Raw genomic sequence first — 13413 nt, forward strand, 5'->3', positions numbered from 1 at the left:
ATAATAGTTAACTTTTATGACATAGCTGAATGACACAGGAAATTAGGTAGAGAGAAGTTTCTATTAGGAAAACCTGTTGGGGAGGGTTTCCTGTATTTGTATTTGGAATATAAACATTTTTTTAATGAACCATGTCAACAAGCATGTATCATGTGTAACTTGTGAAATGAATAGATACCTTCTTTAAATTTCATTTTGAGGAAGACGTTCCATGCCAGACAGTCAGATGTTCCATTGCATCAACCCAAGGTCACCAGAGTTCCTAAGAGCACAGGGAGATATTTGCATACATAAGCAAGAGGCATTTTTAAAAGACCAGGATTATATACATTTTGCTCCAAATCAAGAAACATCAATCTTCCTCTTTTTATTTCGAAGGTCCTTGGCAGGTTTAGCAACTGTTCCATGTATTGTCTACAAGATGACAGCAATATATAAGAAATCTTGAACAAATACAGCTCAGAATATTTTCATTCTCAAGTTTCTTTTGAAAAACTATTTATTTATGTTTGGCTGCTCTAATGTTTTCCACGTGAAAGTTGCTGATACTAGATGGAGGAAACAAACTGCAGCACATTCTTATTCTTATTTATTTAATTTGCATACCACCCTTCATCCGTAGATCTCAGGGCAGTTCACAGCATAAAATACAATATAAAAACACAAAATCCATGATAAAAACAAAAAACAAACAAACCAATAAATCTCCCTTCCCCCCTCCCACAAACATATTTAAAAGGGGTAGAAGATGCTAATCAGCCAAAGGTCTGGTTGAAGAGGAACATTTTTGCCTGGTAAAGGTAAAGGTAAAGGTACCCCTGCCCGTACGGGCCAGTCTTGACAGACTCTGGGGTTGTGCGCCCATCTCACTCAAGAGGCCAGGGGCCAGCGCTGTCCGGAGACACTTCCGGGTCACGTGGCCAGCGTGACATCGCTGCTCTGGTGAGCCAGAGCCGCACACGGAAACGCCGTTTACCTTCCCGCTGGTAAGCGGTCCCTATTTATCTACTTGCACCCGGAGATGCTTTCGAACTGCTAGGTTGGCAGGCGCTGGGGCCGAGCAGCGGGAGCGCACCCCGCCGCAGGGATTCGAACCGCCGACCTTTCGATCGGCAAGTCCTAGGCGCTGAGGCTTTAACCCACAGCGCCACCTGCGTATTATTATGCTGGCATTGGTTGCATATGTATATCCTAAAGAATTTGCTTGCTGTAACAGGGAGCTGAGCTTCCAACGTCATCAGCTAACTATTATATTCTAATATAAGATTTCTGAATGCTTTGATTGCAGGCTACTTTGAAGAGATACCAGAATGAACACAGAAGCAAATTGGATTCCTTGGAAAAATCTCAGGCTGAACTGAAGAAAATCCGAAGGAAAAGTCAAGGAGGAAGGAATGCAACAAAATATGAGCATAAAGAAACCGAGGTTAGTGCACTCCCCTGGTGTCTTCCCATTGCAACCCCTTGTACCACATCTAACTATGATGGGAAGGTGGAGAATGGGAAAACCCGCCGAGTGAGTGGCTTCAGCTCATGAAATTCTAGATCCAAGCCATTCCATCTCCAATTTGAAAACAGTCATACCTCAGAGGTCGAATGGAATCCGTTCCAGAAGTCCGTTTCACTTCCAAAACATTCAGAAACCAAAGTGCAGCTTTGGATTGGCTGCAGGAAGCTCCTGCAGCCAATCAGAAGCTGTGGAAGCCATGTCAAACGTTCGGCTTCCAAAAATAGATCACAAATTTGGAACACCCTTTCCGGGTTTGCGGCGTTCAGGAGCCAAAACATTCAAGAACTAAGCTGTTCGCAAACCAAGGTACAACTGTATCTTAGACTTGATTAAGTTCAAAGGGTGTGATGTTCCTTGTACCTCTTGGAAGTGTTGCATTGATTTGCAGATGAAGCATTTAGATAAATGCATTTATAGGTGATAAATTTATTGCTAGATCAGAGAACGGCAACCACGTTGTTTATTTCTGTTTGAGATTGGATTAAGACATTAAGGTTGCTTTTGGATCCAAGTTGTGTAAGAAGAATGTGTCAAGTTTTCTCTGTTGTGATCTATTATTTATTATTTTATTTAGTATTTGGAAACAGTGACTTCTCGACAGAGTGATATTCAAAGATTTATTGCTGAAGGTTGCAGAGAAGCTCTACTTGAAGAGAAAAAAAGATTCTGTTTTCTGGTTGACAAGCACTGCAGTTTTGCTCAACATATGCAGTATTACCATGTAGAGGTTAGTATGAGAGGAGATGCTAAGTTGTCAGAAAAACTTGGTTTTGTGGGGATGCTGAGGTTTTCCACAACACAGAGTACACTCTAAAGGCATTCATTTTAGGCTCCATTTTCTTTGATTGTGACACAAGACATTTAAATTATTGGAAAAACTAGACCCGTAAATGAAAATTCAAGCCACAACACAGAGCCTGTGGTGGTTTATTGTTTGTGACTACATCCCTATAAAGTAAGCATGTTTCATAAAGAATTTTATTTTTATTTTCTATAGGAGATCATACATAAAGCGCTGCATTTCTGTGATGGGGAAGTATATTTTTTCCAAACAAGCTATATGCAGGTGCTATAGTATGTTATAGTTCACATTGCCAATAGAATTTGGCAAGAACCTTGCATTAAAGATATTTGTACACACAGATAAGATTTTAATCTGAAAAGCATATAATCTTATTTTTAACTCACTCATATTTTTTGTAGTGCTCAGAGTTACTTAACGCCAAGTTGCCTAATTGGTTAGAAACTTGCAGCGATGCTACCAAAGTGCCGGAGAAAATCATGACCATGATAGAAGAGATAAAAACCCCTGGCTCCACTCCAATATCAGGAACTCCTTTGCCTTCGCCAATGATAGAAAGAAGCAGTATGGTGAGGAATTCTCTGTTGATTACAAGCTCCTTCCTGAGAGCAACAGCTGGATAGGGAAAAGGAGAAATGTATTAAAATGATTCCAGGTTCCAGACATGGGGCAGTATTCAACTAAATAGTTGCAAGAACCACAGAACAGACTTAGGACTCAGCTATACAGCAAACGTTTTAAGTGTGTTTTAAGTGCAATATACAGTGTGACACTAGATGGTGACGGTGAATCTTATGGAAAATTCAATGTATTTTTAAAAACGCTTAAAAACAAAGCATTTTCAGAACAGTTTTTATATGCGTGTAGATTCCACCCTAGCGGATGCAGAGGGAGAAACAAGAGAGATTTCTCCTTGCACAACAAAACAATCAGTTAGTTGAATGCTGTGTTGAATACAACCTATGACTTCTAAAGCAGCAACTAAGTCACATTCTCAGAGCTTTATGTTCCTGCTGATGGGGGCAAATGGTATTAGAGCTCTGGTCTTCAACTGGTGGGCCATATGGAAGGGTAGAAATCTAGATCTCCCCCATCCACATGCTTTTTATCATGCCTTATACTGGATAAAGTTTTTAAACCCAGCTGCTGAAATATTCAAAGAAAAATGACAGGTTGTCTCCAACAGAGTTCTGTTCAGAATAGACCCATAGATCTATATTGTGCCAATTAGATAGACCCATAGATTTATATTGTGCCAATTAATTTCAATAGATCTGCACTGAGTTGATACCCGGTGTTTTTCAACCTTCTACTCCTGTTTGCATGTGTGGACAAAATTGTTGATATATGACATTATATCATTGTACTGCACTGATGCTTAATGTTAATTTTGTGTCACTAGCTTGGAAACAATTATGACTCGCTTCATAGAAGTTCCCCCAGAGTACCCCCTGCACCCACAGGGAGAGCCTATACTAGTCCTTTAGTTGACATGTTTAACAACCCGTCAATGGCCCCAAAGGCACCTTCAGAGAGATTAAATAATTCAACAGGTAAGCATTTTGTTTTTGTTTTTTGTTTGTTTGTTGTTGTTGTTTTGTGTGTGTGTGTAGGTGTGTTGAAAAGGCATATTCTTGTGAAAATGACTATTTTAGTTAATGTATTTGTTTCATAAAATGTATACACCACTTGATTGTAAAAAAAACCTGCAAAGCAGTTTACAATAAAATAATTAAAATAAATACAACCATACTTAAAAACATACAAAAGTTAAAATACAAAAACTTAATTTAATTCTTGCACTTAACCCCATAGTTAATTGGAAGTTTGAGTGAGGATAGGAAAAGTGTTCATTGTTGTTATTCAATTCCATTTTAACTTGTTTTTGTTTGATCCAGTTCTATGTTGCTGTTTTTTGTTAATCAGATCACGCGGATGATTCCAGTTTATCACGATCAACCTCTGTTGCCACAGGACTAAATATAATGAAACGGCCAAAAGTTAAAACAATATTTCCTCACACCGCTGAGAGTAACAAGACTCTACTTAGTTTTGCACAGGGAGATATCATCACACTACTTATATCTGAAGAAAGGGATGGCTGGCTGTACGGAGAACATGATGTGACTAAAGCGTAAGTTAATCCACATGTCTCCTGATTCCAAGATGAGAAGAGAGTTTTAAAGCAGTGGAGCTCCCCATCCCCCACCCTCGTTTTATTGTTAATGATGCTTAAATGTTCTGGATGCTGTCAGCTGTAGGAATGCCAGATGGACCTACAGAGAAATTTTGATGCAGGAGCAGTTTTGTAATTTTAAAATCAGAATTAAGAACCCCTAGCATATTTGAAGGACCACCTGACTCTATACATACCTGCCCTAATTTTATTATCTTCAATAGAAGGTGTACTGTAGGTCTTCAGAGTATCTGAGATGAAGATAGTAAGAGATACCAGAGAGAGGCCTAATTGGTGGTGGGAGCCCAGTTATGTATTTCTGTCCCCATGCAGGTTTGCCTGGCACTTACAGTATTGCCCTTTTGGCACCAGGCAAGGTGCATTTTTATGGTCCAGAGCTTTTTAGCTACAGCTTCAATCCCATTGACTGCATTATGCTGCTTTTGATTCCCTTTTCATTTAAGTTTCTGCATTTACGTTTTAATGTCATTGCTTTTTTAAATAAACCATCCTGGGAATCTGATGGAAGCATGCTGTGTCTCACAGTGGCACAGCAGATGCATCCAGAAAGCCCACAATCAGGACATGAGCTCCCTTCCCCTGCTGTTCTCCAGCAACTGGAACTCAACTGCATCCTGCTCTGAACCTAGAGGGAGCATGGAGCAATCCTGGCACATGTACTGCTATTCCATACAGTGCAGTTGCTTTAAAGGATAGGATTTGGAGCTTCCATAAGGTGGTAATTTATTATTATGTTCCATTCTAGAAAAGGATGGTTCCCATCATCATACACAAAGCCTCTGGAAGAACCAGTGGAGGAGGCAATTCGTGTGCCAGTGCCAAGGTAATACTATTTCCCCTAGGATTTATATAGCACATTTTAACACTTTCAAGGGATGTGCTTTTAAAACAAAAGATAAAAGCAGTCTCCCTAAATATAACTATAGACTCATCTGTGCAGCTGCAAATAAAATGTTTTAAATGTGTTGCAAGGTGCAGTATACAAATGTGACACTAGGTGGCAACAGTGAGCTATGCCAAATTCAATGTATTTTTCAAAACGCTTTTTCAAAAAGCATTTTCACAGCGTTTTTTGTATGTGTGTAGATTCCATCTATGATCTTGCTTAAACGTTATTGCTTACTTTTATACCTTTATTTATGTCCCATCTTGTCATACTTGGACCACTCTAACCAACCCCAAATAAGTAGCTCCGTTGAAATTAATAGAACTGCCCCATGCTACATTCGTTATTATATTTTTATCCCATCCTTTCTCCCCTGAATTCATGGTGGTATACATGGTTCTTATCCCATGCTTCAGACTTATAGCAACCCTGTGGGTGGAGTTAGGTTGAGAGACAGCAATTAGCCCAAAGCTACTCAGTAAAGTTGAGCAGGTATTAGGACTAAGCCCACCCCAGTTTAGTCCAACACTACCATACCAGGCCTCACATAGTGCTAAGCAAACACAATCTATATTCAGTACAAGTTTACACCTGCTGTACTGGGTGCACAGTAGCTTGTCAAACAGAGCAAAACTGTATGTCAGACCCAATGGGTAATTTCCCACTTGTAGGCTCTGTTTAATTTATCTGTAAGTGTGTGCAAGCATTAACAGACACAGTGGATTTTGGCAAACATAGGCTTCTTTCTTGGAAGGCACAGGGCAGTCTGTAATAATACACTCATCTCTTTCTGCCCATTGCGGTTTTCTGAGCATAAACAAAGTTTTAAGGAGCACAGATGCGCAGTAGTTTTGACCCTTGGACACATTCTTCTGCCTGTCATTCTTCTTGAGTTGGGTATATGTCTTGCTAGATTAGCTATGCTTCACATTCCTAATTCCAAATGGGAAGACGTGGTTTCTGCCCCTCAGAAAAATATAATATCTGAAGGCTCTGTCTATAAAAATCAACTACTCTAACCCCAAGGAGCAAAAAGGAAATTCAAAGTGAGCTGGAACTGCCCTGTTGATTATTTCTATTAGTTTTAATGGTTGGTTTTCTTTCCTTTAGTCCTGCACATATCCGAAGCATCAGCTCAGTAAATTTAGCAGAGAGAGGTACGGTTATCCTTCCCCCACCAGATTACTTGGTACCTGGACAAACAAGAGCAACTTCAGAAGCAAGGCTGGAATCTTCTAAAAGTTCTACTCTTAAAGCACCAGTAGCCAAACCAGAAAGTACCTCTCTTGTGAGTATACCTGTGAATTTGCATGCTGCCTTCTGAAGCATTGTTTAGTTTTGTGCAAATCTCAATGAACATGGAAATATCCTCATGAAATATGAGATTATATCCACCTCTCTTTCATATATTTGACTCCATAATAGCAACCAGTAAGTAGCATTTCTCTGGAACATAGTCTTCAAAAATATTTGGAGAAAATGCATATTGCATATTTATTTTTAATCTTCCTTGAAAGGTTTCGTGTGCTTTCCTGTAACAGGTTTGTTTAGAGCTAAAGCACACACAATGGGACAGATTACTTACAAGTCCTAAATGTATGTAATTCCATAGCAAATTTTCTCTTGATTCCAGATGTACCTCTCCATCAAATTAATTGCTAGACAGGGTACTCAGCTAGTTACTGTACCTGAATTAAATGGAGAACCAGTAGGACAGAATTAAATATTTAATAGCTACAGTAACTTTAATTAGCATTTCAGGTGTCAGGTGTTTGAACTGGATAAGAGATCAAGTGGAATGCATCCTACCTTCTTATTGATCAAATCGCATGCCACTAAAATCCTGGTATAAAATTGGAATCTGCAACATAGTCTGAGTACTCTTGTCAATATGTAGCTTTTTAAAATTAGTGACAAAAGTGTGCAATCAAAATGTGGAAGGTATTTAAAGGCAAATGCATAGACAGGCATTTTTAAGTCACTTTTCAAAATAGATTAATCATCTATAAAACATTATTCGATTACATTCAATATTAGTCCTATGCAGAGAAGACCCACTAAAATTAATGTAAATGGCTGGCTTAGATCCATTAATTTAAATGGGTTTACTCTGAGTAAAGCTTAGTTGGATGCAACCTATTATTAATTTCATTTTTGTATCCCTCCTTTCCTCCTGAAGGAGCCCAGGATAGCTAAGAATAACCATACAGAGTAAATCAATACAAACAATGATTAAAACCAAAATCAGCAACTAAAGCAAAATGTAGCAGGCAGCATTTTTTAAAAAAAAACTGCACTCCAGCTATGCAGTAAAGACATGAGGGAACCAAAATGTTTTCAGTTGTCATCTGAAAGATGGCAATGTGAAGGAAAACTGAATCTCCACCAAGAAGAGTTCCACAAATGGGGTACTGGCACTGTGCAGGCCCTTCTTCACCATTCCTTCTGGCTTACAGCATCCAAAAACCTGATAATTATATAATGGTTTTCTCTCAGTCTTATATGCTGCTTTCCCTGCAAATCATAAATACACAGAAAATGCAGAAGACATCAAATGTATCTGCATTCCAGTTACAAGCATAATGACTTGTGACTAGAAACAGTTTAAATAAGTACCCCGAAAACATCAGCAAATCTCTAAAGGCTTTCTTAAAAGAGGGTGACCTTGCAGGCTGAAGAAAGGTATTCTGGATCATCAAATTCCAGGCTTTCTCAAAACTGGGTGATCACTTTTTGTATACAGAGAGTCACACTTGCAGGGAGAAATACAGCTTGAGTTGTTTCATTCCAGTTGTTGGGCATTATGTGAAAGCACATTCTCCAGAGCACATCCCATTGGAAGCAATGAGAGCCGTGCAGATCCAGAGCAGTGCTCTTACTGATACCCCATTTACTCCAGAAAGCTTGTTCAAGAGAACATCCTTGTGGATTGTGCCTACTGTTTTGTATAACCCAGGAGGAAAAAGAGGCTGATTTTTTTCATCCTAGTCAGTGCGGCTAAAGTACTTAACATTGACTTAGTCTCTGATACAGTATAAAATAGTGGTTCACCTTTTTTTGGATCACATTCTCCCGTGGTCAATCCTCCAGGGGGGCAAACTGTAAATGTGGGTGTTACTAATTTTAAAAAATGATTTATTTTATTTGGGGGGTTCTTGGAAGGGTCATATTAACCCTTTCGCATTACAGAATCACAGCAGGGAACCCACAGGAATGGTCAGTAATAAGAATATATTTTTTTGATGACATATGGGTGAGTGAAGGGCTTGGATGGCCACAAAAAGACCTTTTTGCAACACAGTATCTAACTGGGGTGCCTATAGGAGTATCAATAAGCTTATTTTTTAATTTTAAAAAGATAAATTTGAGTTATAAGGTGTTTGAAGGCTCACAAAAAAACCTTTGGCAGCAGTGAGACAATGACATGATTCCTACTCTTACCCAGTCAGCAAGAGTTTTCACATGGCAGAAGAACAGTTAAATGTCCACTTATGCTATGCTTTAGTATTACAAGAATAGGCCTCACAGTGTCTAAGGCATGTATGTTCCATACACAGAGTTTCCTCTCTGGTGCAGCAGCAAAATCAAAGCTTCTGTCTTAGTTAAACCGCAGCTTGGCATGAACCCTAAACCATCACCATTCTTAATTCTGCTTAGTTGAAACAATACATTTTTGAACCAAAGTTCATGAAGCTTATTTATTTCAATTAGCCACCATTAAGATTAATCACACTTTTTTCCAGACTTGGATAATACAGCAAGCTTCAGTTAATGTAAAACAGAAGCAAGCACTTCCAAACTCCTCCTTGTGGCCATGTTGGAAGGGGTGGGGAGTGTCTGAGGCTCACTGCAGCTCATTCTCCTAACACTAAACTATGGGATACTGTTAAATCTCAGCTGGCCCATATTTTGTCATGCTTTGCAGTCTTAGCTTCTTTTGGATAAAAGAAAAAGTCTTAACCATCGTACAGTGTCAGAATTCTATATTGACTCACTTAGGTCTGTGGTCAGCTAGTGAGACTAATTTGATCAACAAATAGTCCTTTAACAGCAATTATGAGAGCAAGAGTTTTACAGATTTATTAGACTGGAGAAAGTTGCTAAGCAAGCAGTACAGGGAGTTCTTTGTGATTTGTTTGACAAGCAAAGAGGTGACTAGAGCCCAGCTAAATTACTGTATGAATTGAGCATCATTGGACTGTATTTCTTGCCATTAATTTGCCCCAGTACATTCTGGAGGGACTCATCTTTGGAAAAGCATTTTATGAGGACATAGAAAAATTAACAGGCCATTCTAAGCTGTGTAACTTGAATATGGAACCAAATGCTGTTGTGCAAATTAGAGTACTGGTGGCAGGAGAGGTGGTCAGGCAGTCCCTTTGGTTTTTAAAATTATATCCACTGATTAATAAAACAACTTCCATTAAATTAAAGGAACACTGAAGTAAAACAATAGAACAGCATTCATTAAAACTACAGTCAAGCAACACAAGAGTTCAATTAAAATGAGCCTGTATGAGCTGGCCCTACTACTGTCATGTGACATCAGTGGGCCTAGTTTGGGCCTGATCCGCATGCCACACCTTCAGTTTGTAAACTGCCTTTTATGAAAGGGCTGCAAGTGGGATCATGCCTTGCCACTCTGTTCAGCTGCTTCCCCACCTTTCTCCCCTCTGGGGACTCAAGGTGAGTTACAGATAAGCTATGTGATGTATATCAACATAGTCGAGTGAGTGCTGGCAGTAATTCATGTTTCATTAAATATGTCGTTTTTAGGCTGCTCATTTCTCTCAGGTATTTTAACACTCAGAAATAATGGGATTGCTTGCAGGGAAACATATCAACATCTTTATTAATTAATAATTTATTAATTATTTAAATTATTTAAATTATTAATTAATAATTTATTCTATCTCGTTGTGTACCATAGGTAATAATAAAATGAAACCTATATTAGCATATGTTTGTGTGAGAAGATGATACATTCTGTTGAAATGGCAGGATTACTCTTCCATTGTCCTTGCTGTGAAACTGACTACATTTGTAGCCTTGTGAGAGAACTGCAGTGCCACCTTCTGGGTTCAGAGGGTTGTTGCACTACCTCTCTTTCAAATCAGAACCAGTGAAGGCGGTGAAGGGCCTGTGGGAGTGCCTGGAGGCGGTTGGAGGTTGGATGGAGGCTAACAGATTGAGGTTGAATCCTGACAAGACAGAAGTACTGTTTTGGGGGGACAGGAGGCGGGCAGGAGTGGAGGATTCCCTGGTCCTGAATGGGGTAACTGTGCCCCTGAAGGACCAGATGCGTAGCCTGGGAGTCATTTTGGACTCGCAGCTGTCCATGGAGGCACAGGTCAAATCTGTGTCCAGGGCAGCTGTTTACCAGCTCCGTCTGGTACGCACGCTGAGACCCTGTCTGCCTGCGGACTGTCTTGCCAGAGTGGTGCATGCTCTGGTTATCTCCCGCTTGGACTACTGCAATGCGCTCTACGTGGGGCTACGTTTGAAGGTGACCCGGAAACTACAACTAATCCAGAACGCGGCAGCTAGACTGGTGACTGGGAGCAGCCGCCGAGACCACATAACACAGGTCTTAAAAGACCTACATTGGCTCCCAGTACGTTTCCGAGCACAATTCAAAGTGTTGGTGCTGACCTTTAAAGCCCTAAACGGCCTTGGTCCAGTATATCTGAAGGAGCGTCTCCACCCCCATCGTTCTACCCGGACACTGAGTTCCAGTGCCAAGGGCCTTCTGGTGGTTCCCTCACTGCGAGAAGCCAAGTTACAGGGAACCAGGCAGAGGGCCTTCTCGGTAGTGGCGCCCGCCCTGTGGAACGCCCTCCCATCAGATGTCAAAGAGAACAACTACCAGACTTTTAGAAGACATCTGAAGGCAGCCCTGTTTAGGGAAGCTTTTAATGTTTGATGTATTAGAGTATTTTAATATATATTTTTTGGAAGCCGCCCAGAGTGGCTGGGGAAGCCCAGCCAGATGGGCGGGGTATAAATAATAAATTATTATTATTATATTATTATTCCTCCCAAGGGAGCCTTGGGGCCATATCAGTGTTAAAAACAATGCCATTAAAAACAAATTAACAACGTATTTAAAACATCTGAAAACTATCACCTGCTTTCACAGCAATAATTCCAAGGTTGCCAGGAATAACAGCTTTCAGCCACCTAACACCTCGGTAAACAGGAGTGTTTTAAAACTCTTCCTGAAAGGTAACAAAGAGGAAAACAGACACACCTCACCCAATATGTCATTCCAGGCACCCTAAGGCAGGCCTGCACAACAATGTGTGGCCACACATCCTCCCAGAGGACTTGGTAAACTTGATAAATGTTTTTGCCGCTTGCCTGAGTTTTTAGAAACTAGGATGGCGGTTGTCAAGCAGTTGTCAGGACACAATGCATGTCTTGTGGGCAGGGCCGTCTTTAGCATATGCGCCATCAGGGTGCAAAGATCCGCCCAGCACCCCCAAATTTAGTTTAGCCACCCCCAAATTAACTTTTATTTGGGAGGCCAAAGTTGTTGACCTGTCACCGATCGAGAGGTATGCATTTGGCGCACCCCTTGCACCCCCGGGTAAAGATGGCCCTGCTTGTGGGCTGCTTTCAACTGGGGAAGTTACAGGTCATACAGCTCTGCCCCAGGGAATCCACAGAACACTTGGCTTCAGCAGCTAGTAAGCAAATCTTCCCCAGTGAAACTGTGGTTTTAACCACAATGGCTATGGTTGAAAGATCCAGATGAAAGCCTGGTGAAATTGTTACTGCGAATGTGTTTCTGCCATCCGCTTTGGCACCAGTCAATGCAGCTTTCTTGAAAGCCTTGATCTACTGCTAACAGTCACATTGAAATGGCAGCAACAGGAGGAAGTAATAAATAATACTCACAAACCTATCTTCTTACCTGAATATCATATAATTCCTGGTATTAAGTGCTTCATATTATGACTTTCTTTCCATTTTCAGAAACCTGACATGAATGGCATTATAAAACCACCTTTCCTAAGGTAGGAGTTTTCTTTATTTTTTTAACATAATTAAGAGCATGAACCAATGTATAAGTCTTGAAAGGGGGGAATTGGATTTATTGGGGATGGCTCCCCCCCCCCCATAGACTCTAGCAAATGATTCAGATTACCCTACTGGCTTTTCAGGAAATGAGTTGAAATTATCTAAGTTGCCAAATTGCTTCTGGAAGAGCAAAAAATGACAGATGAATTGATTCAGCAGCAAACCTCAGTCCTATAGTGCAGGCAAATGCAGTGCTAGATCTGACTCTCATGGTGTCTGCTCAGATTTTTCCTGGGTCGTATTTTATGCTGAAAGTAGAGTGGGGGCTGAAAACAGGGTAAGATTAAATAAGCAGCAGTGAGAGCTGTTATGCAGAACAGTATGGGGAACTTCCTTTCTTGTTCTATGTAAATGAGCCCTCCCTGTTGACCTGTTATCACTTCCATTTTAAGCTAAAACAAATTATAATTGAGATTCTACAATCTCAATTTATACTTCAGACAAGCAGTTATGAAAGAGAAGTGCATGGCCAGTAATGATTTTTAAAAGTTTAACTGGGTCATCCTATTTTATTTTTACTTTATGTATTTAAGAAACTCTGTAAAGCCAGCTAGAAAGTTGTTTTGAGAACAAAGCACCAGGCTGTGGCTCAAGGTCAGCAGTGCCAGTGTGGCTAACCAGATTCCTGAAACATACATGCAATGATGCTGGTACCATGGAGCCAGTGTGGTAGTGTAGTTAGGATGTTAAGCTGTGGTCAAGGAGCCCCATGTTCTAATCCCTGTTGGCTCATGAAGCTTCCTGCATTATCTTGGGAGTCATTCCCTCTCAACCTAACCTACCCCACAGAGCTTACTTGTGGTAAGCGGGAGAGAAGGAAAGAACTAAGCCTATTGCCTTATGCTCCCCTAGCTCCTTGGAGGAGGTGGCATTTGATATAATAAACACAAATACTCAAGTGGTTTTATCACCTCCTGTGAGGCTAGACTGGAGTA

At 40.4% G+C, this 13413-nt stretch overlaps 1 protein-coding gene across 3 annotated transcripts in view; it reads left to right on the top strand.

The window, feature by feature from the left end:
* Positions 1 to 13413, top strand: part of BAIAP2L1 (BAR/IMD domain containing adaptor protein 2 like 1) — a 58436-nt gene that overhangs the window by 40292 nt on the left and 4731 nt on the right. For all 3 annotated transcript variants that reach the window (XR_014557783.1, XM_083711619.1, XM_083711620.1), the window contains 8 exons: positions 1289 to 1426; positions 2085 to 2237; positions 2714 to 2881; positions 3715 to 3865; positions 4239 to 4446; positions 5255 to 5332; positions 6506 to 6683; positions 12374 to 12414. Coding sequence is in view for 2 of the 3 variants with exons in the window: in XM_083711619.1 (XP_083567745.1) it covers positions 1289 to 1426; positions 2085 to 2237; positions 2714 to 2881; positions 3715 to 3865; positions 4239 to 4446; positions 5255 to 5332; positions 6506 to 6683; positions 12374 to 12414 (1115 nt within the window). In the remaining variant the exon portion in view is untranslated. The remainder of the gene's footprint in view (positions 1 to 1288; positions 1427 to 2084; positions 2238 to 2713; positions 2882 to 3714; positions 3866 to 4238; positions 4447 to 5254; positions 5333 to 6505; positions 6684 to 12373; positions 12415 to 13413) is intronic.

Source organism: Podarcis gaigeae (genome assembly GCF_964106915.1).
Source record: "Podarcis gaigeae genome assembly, chromosome: 14".
NCBI classification, from domain to species: Eukaryota; Metazoa; Chordata; class Lepidosauria; order Squamata; family Lacertidae; genus Podarcis; species Podarcis gaigeae.